The 23,760-nt window shown below is 41.6% G+C and overlaps 1 protein-coding gene across 1 annotated transcript; it reads right to left on the bottom strand.

Moving 5' to 3' along the window:
• Positions 1 to 9,989: 9,989 nt before the first annotated feature.
• Positions 9,990 to 23,038, bottom strand: LOC141110425 (uncharacterized). Its single transcript, XM_073601769.1, has 5 exons — positions 22,817 to 23,038; positions 18,538 to 18,654; positions 16,068 to 16,217; positions 13,620 to 13,760; positions 9,990 to 10,269 (listed from the first exon to the last, which is right to left on the bottom strand). Exons 1-5 carry the CDS (start codon positions 22,866 to 22,868, stop codon positions 10,067 to 10,069), a joined length of 663 nt encoding a protein of 220 aa, XP_073457870.1. The 5' UTR covers positions 22,869 to 23,038; the 3' UTR covers positions 9,990 to 10,066.
• Between the last annotated feature and the right edge of the window lie 722 nt (positions 23,039 to 23,760).

Raw genomic sequence — 23,760 nt, 5'->3', positions numbered from 1 at the left:
TCTTGGACACATAGCATCATATTATGTAGAAATGATCATGATGTTTTAGGAGTTTAATCCCATACTATGTAACGTTCATGTGGAGCTAAACTATTTTTTTAAACTAATTATTTTTATCCTTATGCTGCTAATATAAGTAAATGGGAAGATATACTATATTAACTTGCTTTAACCACTTAAGGACCGAGCCTATTTTTCAAACTTGTTGTTTACAAGTTAAAATCAGTTTTTTTTTTTTTTGCTAGAAAATTACTTAGAACCACCAAACATTCTATATTTTTTTCAGACACTCTAGAGAATAAAATGGCAATTGTTGAAATACTTTATGTCACACCGTATTTGCTCAGCGGTCTTACAAACGCAATTTTTTGGGAAAAAATTGATTTTTTGAATAGAAAAATAAGAAAACAGTAAATTTAGCCCAATTTTTTTTTATATTGTGAAAGATAATGTTACGCTGAGTAAATTGATACCCAACATGTCATGCTTCAAAATTGCGCCCGCTTGTGGAATGGCAACAAACTTTGACCCTTAAAAACCTCCATAAGCGACGGTTAAAATTTTCTACAGATTACCAGTTTTGAGTTACAGAGGAGGTCTTTTGCTAGAATTATTACTCTCACTCTAACGATTGTGGTGTTACCTCACATGTGTGGTTTGAATACATTTACATATGCATCGCTTTTGCGCGCAAGCACAGCGAGACAGGGGCGTTTAAAAAATTTTACTTATTTTTTCTTATTTATTTTACTTTTTATTTTTTATTTTTACACTGTCCCTTTAAAAAAAATGGATCACTTTTATTCCTATTACAAAAAATGTAAACATCCCTTGTAATAGACAAAAAAAGCATGACAGGACCTCTTTAATGTGAGATCTGGGGTCAAAAAGACCTCAGATCTTACATTTACACTTAAATGCAATAAAAAAAAAAATGCCTTTTTTTTTCTAACAACAATTTTTTTCCCCTTTAAGGCCGTTGGGCGGAAGTGATGTTTGACGTCGCTTCCATCATCCAACGCCATTGAGTGAAGTGGGGGCCATCATTCCTTCACTCAACTCAGGGAAAAGGATTGGATAGTCTCCGCCGCTACTGACGGCTCCGGTAAGTGGCGGAGACCACCGGTACGTGGCGGGAGGTGGGTGGGCACCTCTCCCGCCGCCCATAAAAGTGATCTCGTGGCAAATCTACTTTTTTCCTAAAGAGGACCACCCACCGTTTCAGAAAATAGTATACCAGGGTTATGGCAGCTATCTGCTGCCATAACCCCCGGTATTCTACAAAAGGACCCACGTACAGCTACGGTGGTTTGCGGGTTAAGTAGTTAACAGTTTGTTTTTTTTTTACTTTTTTCAGTTGCTTCCTTGTTTCTGGCCCAGGTCAAAACAAAGTTATACACCCCCATTTGGACTTCTGGAGCAGTCTTCAGCTGCGGAATTTACTGCGTAAGTGCCTACACTCATCAGGTATTCCTCACCAGCTCATGGAAATAGAACACATATGCCATAGGCAAGAGCCGACCCGTCACTGTCTCTCGTTGATTTATGCCTCCCTGATCCGGCCGGAGGCAGGGCATGTTCCCAGGTTCCTCTCTAAATGGGAAGTGGATCTTGAAACCCAATTCACAGACCAGCAGAGGGAGAAGATTCTTCACTTTGCTCAGAAGTCTTCCTTGGCCACTAGAGACCGGCTACAAAATTTTGACCTGATGGTACAGGGTGCCCACTACTCTACACCGCTTTTTTCGCAGGTCCCTATTTCATGTTGGCGGTGTGGCACTGCAGAGGGAACGATGCCCCATATCTTTTAGGATTGTACCAAACTTAGGCCCTATTGGTGGGGGTGGGGGGGATCGATACTGTCAAACACCTGACCAATGTTGACCTGGAGGTGAACCCTGCGGCCCTCCTGTTGCATCTTTCGAACCGTCCTATTAAGAAATATACTGAATGCGGCAAAAGGCTTGCATCCCCCTGTGCTGGAGATCTGAGAATCCGCCATAAAAATCCTTGTGGTTTTCCAAAGTGAATGAGCTTAGGGACATGGAGGACTTCACAGCTACTTTGCACAACCGCGAGGAGACCTTCCGTGACACCCGGAGACCGTGGTAACACTTTGTGTACACGGATGCTTATCTTCGAGAGGTCTCGCAACCTGGCTGACACCCTGGACTTAGTCCTCTTCCCTGGGTGAGAGGCTATATCTTTCTCTTTTTAAAACCTGTTGTTCTGCTTCTGTACAAAGAAAGTTTTATCCACTACTTGTACACTTCATGACTACCTCCTATTCTTCTCCCTCCCCCTTCCTCTCCATTCTACTTCCCACGCCATTTACCTGACTCAGTTCGAGGCGCTATTTTTTCTACAGATATGTGAATATCCTGATATGCATTAGCTCAATCTCTCTGCCCTCATTCTGGGTCCAATTGGCCACCAGGAGGCACATTTCCCTGTACAAATGTATAATTTTGATGAAATATAGTTGCATAGTTTCAAACACACGAGTTTATGTTACTGGTTTCTCTTACTACTACTCTATCTGCCAAAGAGACTGTGTACATTGCGGCCATTTTCATATTTAATTTGCTTTATTTGACCATTTATATTATGCATGTAAAGATCACCAGGCACAGTGTCCTGTAGTTAGATTCAGTTCACACCAGAATGTAGTGCCAGAAAGGCATGTTCCATGTGTGTTTCCTGCACTGTGTTCAAAACGCACTGTCTTTGTGATCTAATGTAGATCGCAAACGCAATGTGTGACGAGAGTCACTTTGGGCGAAGGGCTTGTGGAACTCAGCTTACCTTAGAGAGCTCTGGAAACTCCTTGTCTAGCTCCCCCGGCCCCTCCTATGTGTAAGTTACCCTGAGTTTATTAGGGGCACAGGGTGCCCGAAAACCCCAGTCTGATCTGCACTAATCAGGCTCACCGTAAAACCACACCGGACTCAGCATTTCGCGTTACCCCTGTTATTGGGGGTTCTATATGTGTGGTTTGTGTTGAAAGAATGAAGGTGCTCTTTCACTTTGGACAGTAATGTTTCTCAACAATATCCCTGAAGAAATATATGAAGATGAATGAATTCCACCTTTCCAACTGCTGGAATATTGTATGAGCTTGGTCTCATAAACTGTTGTAGAGTTTTTACTAAATTGTTTGAGGTGTGGCTGTACCCTATTGTTCTATTGTTTGTCTGCCTTGGGAGCAACCTATTGTGGCATGTATATGTGTTTCTGGCATGTAGAACCGGGGCAGGGTGGAGGGAGGGGGGAATTCCTCCAACAGCCCTCCCTGCTGATAAGACAGTTTACTGCTGGTATGTTGAATACACCTGTGTGTCTCTTGTTACTAAATGTAGTTTACCCCACCCTGTGTCATTATGCAAAGCAGGGGGGTTGTCCTCTGAGCGTATATCTCTTTGTGCCTGTGTTTGAATAAACTCTTATGCTTCCCTACCCTACACTGCTGTCTCGACAAGTGAATGGGTGGGCTAAGGATCTTGGATCGTGCTGGTACAGGACAAAGCAACATGGACATAATCCTGTTGAGGATGGGGGTCCATGACACAGAGGACAAAAAAAAAATATTACAAGAGAGTGCAGGGTTCAGGAGTGCATTACGCTCAGAATGCAGGGTTCAGGAGTGCGTTACGCTCAGAATGCAGGGTTCAGGAGTGCGTTACACTCAGAATACAGGGTTGAAGAGTGCATTACTCTCAGAATGCAGGGTTTAGGAGCATGTTACGCTCAGAATTCAGACCCAAAGGGCCTGGTATGGAGTGGGGGGGGGACCACACGCCGTATTTTTTTAATAGTTTTTGTAAAAAATATTACAAGAGAATGCAGGATTCAGGAGTGCATAACATTTAGAGTGTAGGGTTCAGGAGTGCATTACGCTCAGAATGCAGGGTTTAGGAGCATGTTATGCTCAGAATTCAGACCCAAAGGGCCTGGTATGGAGTGGGGGGGACCCCGCGCCGTATTTTTTAAATAATTTTTGTATTGCCGGCAATTTAAATGTTTTCTTTATACTGTAAATGTCAGTTTTGCTGCAGCAGGTTCTATACATGGTACAAATGCGCCACTTTACAGGCAGACTAAGAGGACCCCCAGGCACTATATTTAAAGGTATTTTTCATTTTTATTGTTTCACTTTAAGCATTATTAAAATCACTGCTTTGGTACAAGTCCCCAGTTAGTACCCGGGCCCCCAAACCTTTTTTATGACCAAAACTTGCATATAAGCCTTCAAAATGGGGACTTTCGATTTTTCAAGTTCGGGTTCCATTGACTTCAATGATGTTCGTGGTTCGGGTCCCAACTTTTGCGATGTTTGAGAGTTTTGGCGTGAACCAAACCGGGGGGGTGTTCGGCCCATCTCTAGTCATAAGCATACCGTATGTGGTTGATGACGTCAGCCAGAATCTCTGGCTAGTTTGTTGACAGCTGTCATTTGCAATGGGAGTATTGGTTTGTAGAGGATATTCACGATCTAGGTCGTCGTTCCCATGGTTAGTTGGGGTGTCACTCACTATGACTGGCGATGGATCCAAATAACTGTTGGACATGACTTTTGCTGAGGTGTCCCTACGGGCCTCCTTATTCTAAAGGGGAATTTCCAGATTCTGATAAGTTCCCTCTGTAGACCTACACATTTGCTAGGCCAGGTATGTAGGGATAGAGTTCTTGTCCCCATCGGTATTGGGGCAGGGTGGCTTGCCAAGGAGAACCACCATGACAAGGGACACTCCCAATATTGAGGACATGTGGCCTAGTATGATTGAGGAGGGAGGGCGAGAACTAGTCTGTGTTGACAGCTAAATGACTCAACAGGAGTCACAGGCACCTCCTTAGGAAGACTCAGAGTAAAATCCAGTGTAGTTTATTACACGTTTTACAGATTGAGATGGTATTTTTTTTTTGTCCTTCTTAGAAATAAAATAAAAAAATACAAGGCTGGGAGTGTTTTACTAAGAAATAAACTAAGTTGTAGCAAACAGTAGGCCCCAGTTCACACAGGGGCGGCACGACTTGCAGGTCGCCTCACCGAGGCGACCTGCACATGACTTCCACGGCGACTTGCAAAACGACTTCTGTATAGAAGTCTATGCAAGTCGCCTCAAGTCGCCCCCAAAGTAGTACAGGAACCTTTTTCTAAGTCGGGACTTGCGTCGCTCCTATTAGAACGGTTCCATTGTACAGAACGGGAGGCGACTTGTCAGGCGGCTAGGTCGCCTGACAAGTCGCCCCTGTGTGAACCGGCACTAAGGGAAACAGTGGAATATACCAAAACATGAACATTTAATAATAAAACAGGCTGCTGTGGCAGTAAAGGAGCCCAAAGTATCTGTCACCTCGGTCATGGCAGGATCACCAGGTGATCTTTTAATAAGAGAGGTATACAGTATATAAAAAGATTGAAACAGCTTTTAAAATTAAATTAACGTGTTAAAAATGATATGAGGATTTATATGAGATTTTAGTAATTGGGATTGGGAGTCATTTAGATTTGCTTTAAAATGAATGACTCCAGCCTAGCCTTGTTTCTTGAAAATCTTTTTCAAAATTGTTCAGCAGGTGCAGAAAGAGACAAAATGGTTGTTGAACTTGAATGCCTTCACATAGCACAGACACATAAGGATAACACAAAGATGCAATATTTGGCTAAAAACAAACAAAAAATAAAAAATATATTTTAACATTTTATTTTTTATTTCTATGCATTATAAGTAATGAATATATTTACAAAACTCCTACACATTTCCTTTAATTAGGAAAACAAAATGAGTCAAAGACCTGATCGCTGTGATAGCCTGTGATTGTACAGCCCACTCCTGTGGGGTTTTTGTTCTCCTCTTGAATGGAGAAAATGATACATTGCATCTTTTTCTCCTTGGTAAATGAGGATAATGAAAACAGAGAACAGTGTGTAAAAATTGGAGTATAGCCTCATGTAATGAAAGGTGAAGGGTCTTAAATACGTACCATCATCCAAATTAATATGAAGAAACAAGGGGGGGAAAGGGGGGGGGGGAGAGAATGGGTAAGGTGGGAAGGGGGGAAAGAGACCAAGGGAGGAGGGGGGAAGAAAGGAAGGGGAGGAGACGGGAGCTAGGAGAAAGGGGGGGCAAGGGGAGAAACCAAGGGGGGGTTTAAGGAGAGGAAAAGGGGGGGGGAAGGAACAAGGGGGAAACCAAAGGGGGGAAAGGGGAGAGGAGGGGAAAGAGGCAGGGGACGGGAAGGGGGGGAAAGGGTAAGTGAGCACCCTAATAATTAGTGTTGGGCAAGGTATCGCCACAAGGTGTAACTCACCGTTGCAGGTGTATCAAATCCCCCCCCCCTTTCCCCCCCCCCTTCCCCCCTCTTTCCTATACTCCCTTCCTCCCTCCTTTCCCTTTCTATCTATTTAGAGGAATTCCACACAATCCCCCTTGTTCGCCGGGGGGGGGGAATTTAGTGGGGCGGCCTGGTGCCACACATGATCACCTAACTATAGGGTAAGCTAGTTCTCTATATTATAATTTGGTTATTCTTTCCTTTTTTCGCTGTATTACGATTATTGTACTTTTTTTACACTTTTTTACGCTTGTGTTTTTATTATATTATCTGTTTCATAGATTAGTCCTCCTGAAGAAGCGGAAATCCCCCAAAACTAGTCGAGACCCAGACCATTCTATATGTTATAACAACAGATATCTCTTGGGGAAAACCCGAGCTTCCGTTTTCAATTTTAATAAGTATACTATGTATTTCCTGTTTTGTAAATAAAACTTCTTTTATATAATTTATGTATTGTTGTCTATCAGTACCGAGATAGTCCAGCTACTTCAGGGTGGGAATGTTATGGGGTCAACATCAGCCACTGTCCCCTGTTCCCACTCCATTTTGTTTCAACAGTGTGTAAAAAAATAAAATAAATAAATAATAATAAAAAAATATTAATAATAATAATAATATGAGTCAAAGGTCGGGGGTGAAAGGTTGAGGTCAAAGGTCAGGGTCAGTGTATTTTAGGGATAATGACTAAGAGCATGTGAAGTGTGCGAAACGCGTCTACCCAGCATTCTGATTCCTATAGTTTTTGGGATGTCCAAATAAAAAGAATTTTGATCTACAGTGGTGTGCGGCCATTTCTTCGAAATTCAGTGTTTTTTAGGCAGGGCTTGTTTTCTCAGAGAATAGGTGCAGGTACTGCCCCCTTCTGAGTTGCCCCTTGCGACATCCCCCACCCACCTACCTCCGAGCACCATCTCTGGGTTCCACCACCTACACACCTCTCAGTACCGCCCCTTTTAGAGAATACAGAACCGAGTATAATTTTGAAATGCTAAGTAATGTGTATGGAATTTCCTAATGATAACAAGAAAAGCAGCAAAATAGATCCCCTCCAGCCAGCAGCAATATATCCCCCCAACAACAATAGATCCACCCAGCAACAATATACAACTCCCAGCAAATATATATCCCCCAGTAAATATAGATCCCAGCAACAAGATATTCCCCCAGCAACAATATACCCCCCAGCAACAGTAGATCCTCCCAGCAACAACAGCCCAAAACCAAGTTTGGAGACCCCTCCACTAAGTAGTTGTGATAATATGTACAGTTTTACTTAGGGTTGCAACAATACCGATACTAGTATCGGTATCGGTGCCCATACTAAGCATTTGCACGAGTACTCGTGCAAATGCTCCGATACCTGAAACCGATATCTTTGCGGTGCGATTTAAGCACATACAAAATGAATGGGCTCAAATCACACTGCAAAAGATTCAATTGGTAGATCTATGGACCCCATTATAACCAACTGCAACTTTGAGGTAGTAATGGAGTCCATAGACCTACCAATTGATTCTTGCAATATAAATATTATTATGGAACATGTTAATGGTGGTACATTGTGCCCTATTACATATACCTCATATATTATTATTTATGAAATCCCCTATTTTTGCAGTACACTATGTAGGACTCACTCCCTTATCTGAGACCATCTTTTTTCTGGCGGCCTGATGGGACACATCTCAGCCCCTTTTTGGATCCATTCTCCCCATGATGTTGCGAATGCGGGCTGTAATGCCTTGTTGTTTTTACTAAATAACCTATTCATCTACAATAGGCATTATATATATATATTTGTGAATATGAGTGGTTGTAGACCCAAGAAAAAAAAAAAACCTGCATAGCATACTAGCTCATTATAAATTACTTACCTGAGATCGAAGCCCCCGCTACCGTCCTTGTACACCGCTCCGACGGCCGACATTGCTTCCGGACTTACTTCCGCGTATCACGAGCTCCAGCACTGTGATTGGCCGCGATGACTTCACTCCCGCGCATGCGCGTGGGAGTCGCCGGTAATGGCACACTCACTGAAGCAACGGCACGTACGTGCCATTGCTTCAGTTTGCTTAAGTGCGCATGTGCCGATGACGGGGGATATCTCCTAAACTGTTCAGGGTTAGGAGATATCCAGGATAGCTGCAGGTAAGCCTTATTATAGGCTTACCTGTAGCAAAAAGTGTGCTGTAAGGGTTTACAACCACTTTAATGATGGTAGTTGCACCTTTTGTCAATTCCTCCTCTTTTGTTTTTTACATTTTTTTTTATATGAATTTTCTTATAATTTTAGAGATTTACTGGTATTGCTCGTCTTCCTGATGAAGCGGGCCTCTGACCAGTGAAACACGTTGAAGAAATTGCAAGCAAACCATCACCCTATTTCCAATATGGATGATGACGGGAATACTATGTAACAATTGTAGGAGATGATCATTGTATCTTTAATAGGTCACTATACGTGTTTGTGATTTTAAACACTCTGAATAATTTATTTTTTAATCGTGGAGAAGGTGTAGGATTAAATAAGTATGTACTTCTTCCCACTCCTTTTCAGAAATGTAAACACATTTTTTACTTTTTGTAGGTTTTTTTTTCTTCTTCTCTTGTAACTATTTGTTTTGTGATTGTCTACTATTGAATGATTACTTCTTTTAAATATTTTTTTTTCTTTTATATTTTTTGAAATAAACTAAAACTAACTAAGCAACATCATTTTTAACATTTGTAGAAAAAAATTTTACATTTTATATACATTTTTTTTGTATGTTGGTACCGTTAAAGTCCTGATAGTTTTCACTATTTTTTTAATTTTTTTTTGGGCTCACACAGAAGTGGTGTGGGAAACCATATGCAATTGGAACAGAAACCGCACCACATTCCTGTTCAAATCGCATGCGATTTTTTTGCAGTGTGATTTGAAGCCCATTAATTTTGTATGGATTCAAATCGGACCACAAAGTTATCGGTACTCGGTATCGGCGAGTATATGACCCAAAGTATCGGTACTCGTATTCGCCGGTAAAAAAAAACCTTATGGGTACAACTCTTAATTTACTAGCACATGTCAAATTTGCAAAACTGTGAGGAGTATTTATCAAAACTGGAGAGTGCAAGATCTGGTACAACTCTGCATACTAACCAATTAGACTCCAGGTTTTTTTTTTCAACGCTTAATTGAACAAGCTGAAGTTAGAAGCTGATTGGCTACCATGCACCAGTTTTAGTAAACCTACTCCTGTGTGTTCAGGCATTAAGATTTGTTTTACCTTCTTCATGAAGAGGTTAAATGGAGTTGTGTAAAGGAAATTTGTAAATTCTGTATATCATTGTATTCTATTTTGTATGTATTGGACACTGCACTCACTGCGCGCATGGCACTAATAATGTTTTCATTACATATTTGCATTCTGATTAGAATTTAGCCTGCCTATGTTACGCCCCTTGTTACCATAAAAGTACAATTGTAATATTAATGTTTCATGTGTATGAAAACCTTCAATTGCATCAAATAAAACTGAACAGTTATTTTGGAAAGATGTGGAGTGTATCTTTTGTGTCTGTACCCTACTGCAGCAGGTATTATTAATTTGAAACCACAAATCAATATGAGGATAGGAGTTGCCTATCTATTACATTTCCAGATTAAGTTGTTATATTTTAAACAATTTATTATAACTATAAAATATACACATTACGAAATGTAAGTGTAGACGCAAGAACATCTTTAAAATAAGAATTTGAATAAGAAGAGAGCGATGAAGGCGGGCAGATAAAATGAGCTGTGGAGGTTGAAGCTTCCATTACTGCAGAAGGTTGCCACGACTGCGTTTACATTTACGTCTCCGTATGTCACCTGCTGGTTTCCGAGCAAGTTGCAGACACTTGGCGTGGCACAGCCGCGAATAACGGATGTAGATGTTACAGATCCTGTGGGATTAAAAACAACATGAAAAAAAGCAAAAGAAAAAAAAAATGGAAAATACAAGGGCTTGCAAGGCAATGCCTCTAAAACTGAGATACCACCTATATAAAATTACTTACATGTACTGTATATTTAGATATTTGATTTCACCACGCGACCTGACTATGCAGCTTATTGCCTATATTAGCGGCTGTTGATGGTCAGACACATTTGGTTGAGAGGAACTTGAGTGGTCTGCACAGAGCCCTGACCTTAACCCTACTGAACACCTTTGGGATGAATTGGAATGCTGATTGTTAGCCAAGTGTTCTCATCCAAAATCATTACCTGACCTCCAGGGCTGCCATTAGAAATCACAGGGCCCTGTATAGCCTACCAGACAGGGCTCCAACCCACCCAGAATTGCAAATTTTTTTTCTCAATTTTTAACCCTTTGGAGTCGGTGCCTCCTGGCCCTTTAAGGGATTTAGGATTCCAGGAGGTGGGGTGGGGTTAATGATCATGTGATGGCCCTGATTGGTGGTCATGGTGGTCACATGATTGGAAATCTCCCAATTGCTATTTGCGATTGGGAGATTTCCAATCATGTGACCACCATGACCACCAATCAGGGCCGTCACATGATCATTAACCCCATTAACCCCACCCCACCTTTCCATTAGCAGCAGGCAACTGTCCTGGGGGGTGCGCTCTGGTGATCTGGGGGGGGTTCCCAAGGAATTCCCCTAATTTGCCAGGATTTCTGTTTGGCTATAGGGCAGGAAGTGAAGAGAAAAGCTCCGCAATGGGAAACAGATGGCAAAAAAAAACCTGACAGGGGTTAAAACCCTTCCTTGCTCTATCCAAATGAAAAAAAAAGTTTTGCCTATGGTTCTACTTTAAACTTTTGGGTTCTGAGCAGGTAGTAATTTATTTTAAGTTTTCACATCTCCCGCCTAGCTAGCCTGCCACAGCGCTCTGTCCTGCCACTGCAGCGTGACAGCAGGACAGAGAAGTAGACACTGGGCAGGCTGGCGCGTTGGGCTCTCTCCTCATGGTGGGCACCCCAAACTGGCCCCTGTAAATGATGCGGTCAATGCCGAGGCACCGATCCGTGCTCTGTCACGGATAGGGGTGACACCATCGGCATTGGATATCACTTCCTTCTTGATGGTATGACCCCTCTGGCAGGTGTCATGCGGGTGCGGTCCGCACCCTCCGCAACCCCATAGCGACGTCACTGGCAGACATCCCGAGAGAGCCTCACTCCCCTTTTACCTCAAGCAGCTTCCCAGACACTAAGGACGGGGCAGTATTGGCTGAAACATTGGTGAACTTACTGTAAAAAGCAAAAATACCACGTGAACTCACTGGAAGAACCACATGAGGTCCAAGTAGCAGCTTTTAAGTGTCTTGATGAGCCTGCTGTTGCTGTGCTGGTGGGCTTTAGCAAATCCCAACTTTGATCCTCTTTTTAATTCTATTGTAACGCACCCCCTAAGGAGCCAAAGTAGAATAGGATTCCCCACCCTACACAGCCAGGCACACCAAATTTCCACAGGCACTCAGTCAGAGAACAGTCCAGTACTTTGTTTTTTGTGTAATTGAGGCACAATACCTTGGATAGGGATTGGAGGTTGTGGGATGCCCACTTGATTTCAAACAACTTCAGGGACAACTTTTCCTATAGACATTCCATCTTCTTCCACCAGTACACTCTTGCTTGCAGAAACCCAGCTATGTCCCTTTTAAAAGGATTTATAGCAATGGACCATTACAGACAGGGACTCGCATTCCTTATGCTTGGTCCTGTGGTCTTCAGGCACTGCCAGCCCACCTGGCTGCAGCTGTCCCTTTCACCAGCCCTCCAGGCTAACTTCTCCACAGTTCTCCCAGACTGAACACTCACCAGCCCACCTGGCTGACTTCTCAGGAGATCTCCCAGACGTGCTGACCTGCTTCTGCTGTCCTTTCACTACCTCCCGTGCCTCCAGGAAAGGATTACTCCATGTGATATAGAGGGTTCCTCCAGCCCCCGAGCCCCAGGCCTGAAGTCACCCCCCCCCCCAGACTAAGGGGCTCCCTTAAGGGCCACCAACAGCCTCCTCAGCACTCCATCTCCATCTTCCACCCGACTGCCCCTACTGGCATGACTCATGACTATTTATGAAGTGGCCTGCCCCTTCCAGCCCCTTTCTGCTGGGGATCGGTTGGGGCCCTCATAAATATTCCAAAAAGCCTCTCAAAGCTTTCACCACTGCATCTGAAAGCTTCTCCAAGGTTCCAGAAAACAGGGGGAGGCACCAGAAGAGCTGTCTGCTGAGTCATCCAGTTTCCCTGAGTCACTCAACCCTGACCCAGATTCAACCCATTCCTGGCCTTCAGCCAAACCAATTTTCCTACACTAACAAACCTATTTACATTTAGCACACTAGGGAGTGCTACATTGTTTTAAAGTGAAACTTGCTTTTTATTTATTATTTATTTATGCCCAGGTGCCCAGAAGTAAAACCTAGTACACACTATCAGTTTTATTTTTCATTCAACCCAGTGGGCTAAACGAAAAAAAAAACTGAAGAGCTTGGGAGGAGATCCTGTACTAACTATCCAACATTAGCACAGCGATCTCCCTGCTGAGCTATTGTGTTCTCACAGAGGGGACGGCCCCCCACCAGAGCTCACTGGTCAGCACTCTTAAGCCTTGTACACACGGTCAGATTATTGGACAAATTTTCGTCAGTTTTTTGTTGGATGCTAGTCTCAAATCGAAAGTGAAGAGGGTACTAACCATCAGAAAATTTTCGGACGACAGAATTCAACGTCAGAAGTGACGTAATGTGTTGAATTGTTTTGTTTGTTTTCTTTCATTTCTGAGCATGCCTAGTCTCGCTCTTCACATTTTTTTTTTTTTTTTCTTGTCAGAAAACCGTACTAATGAAAAGAAAAATCGGACGTTGTGGTCACATCAGACAAAAAATTTGGAGCCTGCACATCCAGTTTTTGTCTGCCGAAAATTCTTAATCGGCTGTCAAAAGCAGCCACCTAACGATCAGAAAATCTGCAGGTCGTTCATCGGATGAAATTTAACTTCAGATTTTCTAACCGTGTATACGGGCCTTTAGCCATTGGTTGAGAGCACTGATCAGATGCTGATCAGACCTTAGCCGGTCATGCCCCTTCGACAGAACCCAGACCTTTTGCTTCTGTTGGACCAGCTGTCATACACACGGGCCAAATGCGGGCCAGTTTCTATTGAACCTGCCTGGGTGTATGGCCATTAAGGCGCTGATTCCCTTCAATGTCATCCTACATCAACAGTAGCAAACCAATCTCCCAGGAGCCAAGGCTTCTGGAAGTCACAAAACAGAAGATGTACCTGTAGTAGTCGTAGACAATCGTCCACATTGTGTCTCAAGGCCCGTACACTGCAGGGTGTTAGAAGAACTACAAAAGTCACTTGTACCTGAGGCACAGGTGCTGCACGTCAGATTGTTTAAGGAACTCGTAGCTGATGGCACTGCGGAAAAAGAAGAATTATTAGTTTGACATGATCACAATTCGACCTTTTTTTTATGGGGACAAGGAAGTCAAAATGTAGCTTTATTACCGGTTTCGCATTTGAAAACCCTGATTTAGCTATAGATACTGAAAACTCCCCCCTCCTCAGGGCTAATGTGCAAAAGATCAATAAAAAGTGAAGCACATCATAAATATCTCATACAAATTATAGTTTTGAGATATTTATGGTATGTTTCACTTTGTTTTATGTTTGTTTGTTTGCACAATAACCCTGAGGGAGGGGGAGGCCTTATATATATATCTATATATATATATATATATGTGTGTGTGTGTATATATATATATATATATATATATATATATATATATATATATATATACAGTGTCTCACAAAAGTGAGTACACCCCTCACATTTTTGTAAATTTTTTTTATACCTTTTCATGTGACAACACTAAAGAAATGACACTTTGCTACAATGTAAAGTAGTGAGTGTACAGCTTGTATAACAGTGTAAATTTGCTGTCCCCTCAAAATAACTCAACACACAGCCATTAATGTCTAAACCGCTGGCAACAAAAGTGAGTACACCCCTAAGTGAAAATGTCCAAATTGGGCCCAAAGTGTCAATATTTTGTGTGGCCACCATTATTTTCCAGCACTGCCTTAACCCTCTTGGGTATGGAGTTCACCAGAGCTTCACAGGTTGCCACTGGAGTCTTCTTCCACTCCTCTATGACAACATCGCGACAGAGACGACAGAGCTGGTGGATGTTAGAGACCTTGCGCTCCTCCACCTTCCATTTAAGGATGCCCCACAGATGCTCAATAGGGTTTAGGTCTGGAGACATGCTTGGCCAGTCCATCACCTTTACCCTCAGCTTCTTTAGCAAGGCAGTGGTCGTCTTGGAGGTTTGTTTGGAGTCGTTATGTTGGAATACTGCCCTGCGGTCCAGTCTGTGAAGGGAGGGATCATGCTCTGCTTCAGTATGTCACAGTACATGTTGGCATTCATGGTTCCCTCAATGAACTGTAGCTCCCCAGTGCCGGCAGCTCTCATGCAGCCCCAGACCCTGACACTCCCACCACCATGCTAGATTGTAGGCAAGACACGTTTCTCTTTGTACTCCTCACCTGGTTGCCGCCACACATGCTTGACACCATCTGAACCAAATAAGTTTATCTTGGTCTCATCAGACCACAGGACATGGTTCCAGTAATTCATGCCCTTAGTCTGCTTGCCTTCAGCAAACTGTTTGTGGGCTTTCTTGTGCATCATCTTTAGAAGAGGCTTCCTTCTGGGACCACAGCCATGCAGACCAATTTGATGCAGTGTGCGGCGTATGGTCTGAGCACTGACAGGCTGACCCCCCACCCCTTCAACCTCTGCAGCAATGCTGGCAGCACTCATACGTCTATTTCTCAAAGACAACCTCTGGATATGACGCTGAGCACGTGCACTCAACTTCTTTGGTGGACCATGGCGAGGCCTGTTCTGAGTGGAACCTGTCCTGTTAAACCGCTGTATGGTCTTGGCCACCGTGCTGCAGCTCAGTTTCAGGGTCTTGGCAATCTTCTTATAGCCTAGGCCAGTGATGGTGAACCGTGGTACCCCAGATGTTTTGGAACTACATTTCCCATGATGCTCATGTACTCTGCAGTGTAGTTGAGCATTATGGAAAATGTAGTTCCAAAACATCTGGGGTGCCAAGGTTCGCCATCACTGGCCTAGGCCATCTTTATGTAGAGCAACCATTCTTTTCAGATCCTCAGAGAGTTCTTTACCATGAGGTGCCATGTTGAACTTCCAGTGACCAGTTTGAGAGAGTGAGAGCGATAACACCAAATTTAACACACCTGCTCCCCATTCACACCTGAGACCTTGTAACACTAACAAGTCACATGACACCGGGGAGGGAAAATGGCTAACTGGGCCCAATTTGGAAATTTTTCCTTAGGGGTGTACTCACTTTTGTTGTCAGCGGTTTAGACATTAATGGCTGTGTGTTGAGATAATTTGAGGGGACAGCAAATTTACACTGTTATGTAAAAACTGGCGTTTCATGTGTATCGATTGTTGCATTTAGACTGTTAGTAAATAAAAAATAAATAAAAAAAAAGGTTGCTATGGAAGGGGTTATATACTAGAACTAGTAAGAGATATGAGCAACCTGACATAAATAAACTTAAACAAATACACACCCTCTGGTTGAACCTCTATAGACTGGTATCTTTGTTTAACCTTACCAGCTATGTAACTACGACATCTATGGTAGAGACAGGAAGGGATGTTCCCAATGTACTCACAGGTCGGTATGGCGGACGCACAGTTGTCGGTGTCGCAGCACACGGTTGCGATTGCGACCCTTCCGCCTGTAAAGGTTAAGCTTCCAGTGATGTTGCATTGGTTGTTGGGGGCGCATCCTCGTGTGAGAGTTGAAGTCGGGCTGCCTGAAGCTGAAATACAAATAGTTTGTGAATATTAGTCGGTCAGCAATGCACCCATGATAGAAAAGATACACAATTTATCTATTGGCTTTAACCGCTTCCGGACCGCCCCATCCATATGTACTGCGGCAGGGCGGCCCTTCAGTGCGAAATCACGTACCCGTACGTGACTCGATTTACGGGTCTGGGGCGCACGCGTGCACCACCGGAAACCATCTGGGCTTGGACACAGCAGCAACCAATCAGCGGGACCCAGCGATCATTTCCAAGGCAGACAGCACGGCGGTCTCGCTATGTAAACAAGGCAGATTGCCGTTCTGTGACAGGAGAAGACAGAGATCTTATGTTTCTGCTAAGCTAGAAACACAGATCTCTGTCTTCCCACAGTACAAGCACCTCCCCCACAGTTAGAAAGCACTCCCTAGGGACACATTTAACCCTTTGATCGCCCCTGATGTTAACCCCTTTCCTGCCAGTGTCTTTAGTACAGTGACAGTGCATATTATTTAGCACTGATCACTGTATTGGTGTCACTGGTCCCCAAAAAAACTGTCAAAAGTGTACGATTTGTCCGCCGCAATGTCGCAGTCCAGCTATAAGTCGCTGATCGCCGTCATTACTAAATAAATAATTAAAAATTCCATAAAAATATCCCATCGTGTGTTGATGCTATAACTTTTCTGCAAACCAATCAATATCTGCTTATTGGGATCTTTTTTTTCCAAAAATATGTAGCAGAATATATAGCCGCCAGTGGTAATCAATGTGTTCTTCCGGCAGGGAAGGCTCCCCACCTTGTGCTGCTGGTGGGATTCCCCCATTAACACTAATAAGACATGTGTGGTTTGTTTCATTCTGAATCGAAATTCGGACACATTTTTTTGTTATTTGGATGTATCCGAATTTCTGAATTACAATAGTAACGCATTAAAACGAATCCACAATAACAAAATGAAATTCGGCTGGATTTAGAATTTTAATTGAATTCTAAAATGTATTTGAATTTAAAATATAATTAGAAAACAAGAATAAAATAAAATAGAATAGAAAATAATAGAATAGAATAAAAAAAGGATAGAATAGAGTAAAACAGAACAGAATAGAAAATAAAATAATATAATAAAATAGAATAAAAAATAAAGGAATATAATAGAATGAAATAGAAGATAATAGAAAATAATAGAAGATAAAATAATAAATAGAATAAAATAGAAAAAACATGAATAGCATAGAAAAGAATAGTATAGAATAGAAAATAAAATAATAGAACAGAAAATAATAGAATAGAAAGAATATAACAACCTTCAGAAATTTGAATTTTGAATAGAATAGATTGAAATATAATATATTAAAAAAAATAGAATAAAATAAAAAAGAATAGAATAGAAAAGAATAGTATAGAGTAGAAAATAAAAGAATAGAATAGAAAGAATAAAACTACCTTCTGAAATTTGAATTTCGAATAGAATAAATTCTGTTTCTAATAGATAAGATTAGAATAGAATGTAATAGAGTAGAATAGAATAGAATAAAATAGACAATAGAATAAAATACAAAAGAAAGAATATAACTATATTACAAAATTTTAATTTTGAATTTGAATAGATTGAAAGAATAGAAAAAAAAGAATAAAAAAGAAGAGAATAGAGTAGAAAAAAACAATAGCCCAAAATAGAATAGAATGAAATATAAAGAATATAACCGTCTTCTGAAATTCTAATTTCAAATAGAATAAATTTGAATTCAAATAGAATAGATTAGAAAAGAATACAATAAAATTAAAAACAATAGATTAGAATAAAAGAGAAAGAATATAACTATATTTCGAAATTCGAATTTTGAGTAAAAAAGATTAGAATAGAATAGAAAAGAATAGAATAGAAAATAAGAAAATAGAATAGAAAAAACAGTAGACTAAAATAGAATAGAATTAACTAGAAAGAATATAACTGTCTTCCGAAATTCAAATTTTGAATAGAATAAATTTGAATAGAATAAATTAGAAAAGAATATAATTAAAAAAATATATAATAGAAAAAATATTTGAAAACAAATAAAGGAATCGAATTCCGAGAAGAAGTAAATGAATTTAACGAATTTAACTAAACAAAATTATTTAAATAACAAATCGAAACAAATGTTTTCGTTCTGCACATGTCTAACACTGATTGAATCGTTCGGGGATCCGAGTGATTTTCTTTCTCTCCACCCATGGTGGAAGGAACGGGAATTGCCTAATCTATGGACTGCTTCAGATCGGAGTGCGGCTGATACAATTTTTCCTAAAAATAATAATCCTGAGGTTTATCAGTAAATACAATTCACGTACCTAAAGTTGTCGTAGATAATGAGGTGACACAACTGTATCCTGACGTGCAGGTCTCCGCACTGCCTGTGCAGACTGTTCCACTAAAATTGATACATTTAATGCAGGAGAGTGAAAACCCTATAAAAAAAATTACAAAGGAGACAAATGTAGGTATAATATACATTATGCACTAGTAAAGCCCTGTTCCCACCAGAGAGATTTTTTGCTTAGACCCCCCCCAAAAAAAAGCTTCCCGGTTACCAATAAGGTCTGATCCGTGGCTGGGCAGGATGGCCCCCACTCCACTCTGCTCTCCTCGCTCGCTATGCACTTATCACAGGTAAGGCTGAGCTGATTGGCACTGAACAGATTGGGCTGCTGGGCATTGAGCAGGTTGCATTGATCGGCACTGAACAGGCTGCATTGATGGGCACTGAACAGGTTGCATTGGTGGGCACTGAACAGCCTGCATTGATAGGCACTGAACAGGCTGAGCTGCTGGGCACTGAACAGGTTGCATTGGTGGGCACTGAACAGCCTACATTGATGGGCACTGAACAGGCTGAGCTGCTGGGCACTGAACAGGCTGAGCTGATGGGCAGTTAACCGGCTGAGCTGATGGGCACTGAACAGGCTGCATTGATGGGCACTGAACAGGCTGAGCTGATGGGCACTGAACAGGCTGAGCTGATGGGCACTGAACAGGCTGAGCTGATGGGCACTGAACAGGCTGCATTGATGGGCACTGAACAAGCTTAATTTATGGGCACTGAACAGACTGAGCTGATGGGCACTGAACAGGCTGCATTGATGGGCACTGAAAAGGCTGCATTGATGGAAACTTGTGAGACTGCAGTGATGGACACTGGTGAGGCTGAACTGATGGGCACTGATGAGGCTGTATTGATGGACACTGATCAGGGTGCATTGATGGACACTGGTGAGGCTGCATTGATGGGCACTGGTGAAGCTAAACTGATGGGCACTGGTGAGGCTGCATTGATGAGCACTGGTGAGGCTGAATTGATGGGCACTGGTGAGGTTGCATTTTATGGGCACTGGTAATGCTGCATTGAAGGACACTGGTGAGGCTGCATTGATGGACACTGGTGAGGTTGCATTTGATGGGCACTGGTAATACTGCATTGATGGACACTGGTGAGGCTGCATTGATGGACACTGGTAAGGCTGCATTGATGGACACTGGTGAGGCTGCATTAATGGGCACTGACCAGGCTGCATTGAATGGCACTGGTGAAGCTGCATTGATGGGCACTGATGAGGCTGCATTGATTGGCACTGGTGAGGCTGCATTGATGGGCACTGGTGAGGTTGCATTGATGGGCTCTGGTGAGGCTGCATTGATTGGCACTGGTGAGGCTGCATTGATAGGCACTGGTGAGGCTGCATTGATTGGCACTGGTGAGGGTGCACTGATGAGGCTGGGCTGATGGGCACTGATGAGGCTGAATTGATGGACACTGGTAAGGCTGCATTGATGGGCACTGGTAAAGCTGAGCTGATGGGCACTGTTGAGTATAATATACTCTTCAATTGTGCATTAAAATGCATGGTTTTCCCATTTATGAACAAGAATATAATGACGTTATGTGGTTGGGCTGGTGTAATAATGCTATAGGGCTGGTATGAAATTATTTCCAGAAATAACGTATATACAGTATCTCGCAAAAGTGAGTACACCCCTCACATTTTTGTAAATATTTTATTCTATCTTTTCATGTGACAACACTGAAGAAATTACACTTTTTTTTTGCACTCAAGTTTTAGTAAATCAACCCCATGGTGGCTTTACTTTTTTTTTTTTTAAATTAAAAAATGTTTTCTACTGGTGCTAAACTTCACAATTTTATTGAGCAACTTAACCACTTGCTGACTGTTTCCTCATTTTAGACAGGAAATATGTAATGGTTTTGTACAAATATTATCTGTATGCAATTAGTTAAGCATAACAAGTTGCAGTTGACAAACATGTTTGCTTGTTTGTCAGATAAATGTAAAAAAAAAGTATGTATGTATCAACACTGAAGAAATGACACTTTGCTACAATGTAAAGTAGTGAGTATACAGCTTGTATAACAGTGTAAGTTTGCTGTCCCCTCAAAATAACTCAACACACAGCCATTAATGTCTAAACCACTGGCAACAAAAGTAAGTACACCCCTAAGTGAAAATGTCCAAATTGGGCCAATTAGCCATTTTCCCTCCCCGATGTCATGTGACTCGTTAGTGTTACAAGGTCTCAGGTGTGAATGGGGAGCAGGTGTGTTAAATTTGGTGTTATCACTCTCACTCTCTCATACTGGTCACTGGAAGTTCAACATGGTACCTCATGGCAAAGAACTCTCTGAGGTTCTGAAAAAAGAATTGTTGCTCTATATAAAGATGGTCTAGGTTATAAGAAGATTGCCAAGACCCTGAAACTGAGCTACAGCACGGTGGCCAAGACCATACAGCGGTTTAACAGGACAGGTTCCACTCAGAACAGGCCTCGCCATGGTCGACCAAAGAAGTTGTGCTCAGCGACATATCCAGAGGTTGTCTTTGGGAAATAGACGTATGAGTGCTGCCAGCATTGCTGCAGAGGTTGAAGGGGTGGGGGGTCAGCCTGTCAGTGCTCAGACCATACCCTGCACACTGCATCAAATTGGTCTGCATGGCTGTCGTCCCAGAAGGAAGCCTCTTCTAAAGATGATGCACAAGAAAGCCCACAAACAGTTTGCTGAAGACAAGCAGACTAAGGACATGGATTACTGGAACCATGTCCTGTGGTCTGATGAGACCAAGATAAACTTATTTGGTTCAGATGGTGACAAGTGTGTGTGGCGGCAACCAGATGAGGAGAACAAAGACAAGTGTGTCTTGCCTACAGTCAAGCATGTTGGTGGGAGTGTCATGGTCTGGGGCTGCATGAGTGCTGCCAGCACTGGGGAGCTACAGTTCATTGAGGGAACCATGAATGCCAACATGTACTGTGACATACTGAAGCAGAGCATGATCCCCTCCCTTCAGAGACTGGGCCGCAGGGCAGTATTCCAACATAACGACCCCAAACACCTCCAAGATGACCACTGCCATACTAAAGAAGCTGAGGGTAAAGGTGATGGACTGGCCAAGCATGTCTCCAGACCTAAACCCTATTGAGTATCTGTGGGGCATCCTCAAACGGAAGGTGGAGGAGCGCAAGGTCTCTAACATTCACCAGCTCCGTGATGTCGTCATGAAGGAGTGGAAGAGGACTCCAGTGGCAACCTGTGAAGCTCTGGTGAACTCCATCCCCAAGAGGGCTAAGGCAGTGCTGGAAAATAATGGTGGCCACACAAAATATTGACACTTTGGGACCTTTTCACTTAGGGGTGTACTCCCTTTTGTTGCCAGCGGTTTAGACATTAATGGCTGTGTGTTGAGTTATTTTGAGGGGACAGAAAATTTACACTGTTATACAAGCTGTACACTCACTACTTTACATTGTAGCAAAGTGTCATTTCTTCAGTGTTGTCACACAAAAATGTGAGGGGTGTACTCACTTTTGTGAGATGCTGTACCATACAATCATTACATAAACACATACCACATACACTGCATATATTATTTGAGGAAAATATGCTTATAAAATAGTTATATATATATATATATATATATATATATATATATATATATATATATATATATATATATATATATTAATATATATATATATATATATTTTAATATATATATATATAAAAGTGAAAAAAAATTCAAATTAAATTTTGCTTTTAAGAGTAGAAAAAAATCATCCCTTTATGGTAAGGTGACCAGATTTTTAAAATGAAATCCGGGGACGGATATATATATAAATATATATATATCCGTCCCGGATTTCATTTTAAAAATCTGGTCACCTTACCATAAAGGGATGATTTTTTTCTACTCTTAAAAGCAAAATTTAATTTGAATTTTTTTTTTTTCACTTTTAAAAGTAAATGAGAGATCTTAGCTCTTCTTGACCCCAGATCTCTCAAAAACGAGGACCTGTCATGCTTATTTCTATTACAAGTCAAAAGATAAGTTTTGCCTATAGTTCTACTTTAAATAAAATCATACAGTGAAAATATTTTTGCATCATGCTTATGAATTATTTGAATAAGATACCATGTTTTATATCACAAATTTGTATCTATAGGAAGTTAAGTTGTTGAAAAAAAAGTGTACATTGGACAAAATTAATTAACTTTGGATAAAAATATATATATATATATACGTTTGTTGATTCAATGTTCAAAAGCATTGGATTCCTTACCTGAAGGTACGAGAGCAAAGAGAACCAGCAGACCTACTAAAGCCATTGTCATGATGGAAGGATATTGGATTTTAGCCAGTGCAGGACAGTTTACAAAACCTCTTCTTATATACTACACCGAGGGTGGGAAGGTGAAATACTGTCTTTGTTCGCCTGTGTTGTTTCCATCATAGTTACAAACAGTTTATATATCAGGATCGTGTGCCTGTGAATGAAGAATTGTGCAACCGGTGAGACAAACTCAACCTTAAGCTTTGTTAATTGAAGACAATAGCTCGCTGTGTAGTTACAGTTGCTGCGTGAACCCACTATTATCCTTGTCTAGATCTCTGCTCCACCAGGCCCCTCAACACAAGCAACAGTCAAAAAAAAAAATATACAAAAAAACTATAGCATAGTAAAATACAGTAAAACCTTGGTTGGAGAGTAACTTGGTTTGAGAGAGTTTTGCAAGACAAGCAACATTTTTAAATACATTTTGACTTGATATACAAGTAGCGTCATGTCACAACTGAGTATAAAAGAGAAGAGAGGAGCCTCTAAGTGTAGCAATATGGTTACATTTAATGAAGGTCCAACATTTAGCAACATATTGCTACACTAATGCCCCGTACACACGGTCGGACTTTGTTCGGACATTCCGACAACAAAATCCTAGGATTTTTTCCGACGGATGTTGGCTCAAACTTGTCTTGCATACACACGGTCACACAAAGTTGTCGGAAAATCCGATCATTCTGAACGCGGTGACGTAAAACACGTACGACGGGACTATAAACGGGGCAGTGGCCAATAGCTTTCATCTCTTTATTTATTCTGAGCATGCGTGGCACTTTGTCCGTCGGATTTGTGTACACACGATCGGAATTTCCGACAACGGATTTTGTTGTCGGAAAATTTTATCTCCTGCTCTCCAACTTTGTGTGTCGGAAAATCCGATGGAA

This window comes from Aquarana catesbeiana, linkage group LG10 (genome assembly GCF_042186555.1).
Source record: "Aquarana catesbeiana isolate 2022-GZ linkage group LG10, ASM4218655v1, whole genome shotgun sequence".
NCBI lineage: Eukaryota > Metazoa > Chordata > Amphibia > Anura > Ranidae > Aquarana > Aquarana catesbeiana.
The sequence above is the reverse complement of the archived record's forward strand: the minus strand, read 5'-3'. Positions and strand labels throughout refer to the sequence as shown.

Coding starts and splice junctions, on each gene's coding strand:
- LOC141110425 (XM_073601769.1), bottom strand. CDS start 22,868: ATGACAATGGCTTTAGTAGGTCTGCTGGTTCTCTTTGCTCTCGTACCT. Junction 18,655..22,816: donor CTTTGCTCTCGTACCTTCAG/GTAAGGAATCCA, acceptor TTTTTTTTATAG/GGTTTTCACTCTCCTGCATT. Junction 10,270..13,619: donor ATTGTCTACGACTACTACAG/GTACATCTTCTG, acceptor TTAATCCCACAG/GATCTGTAACATCTACATCC.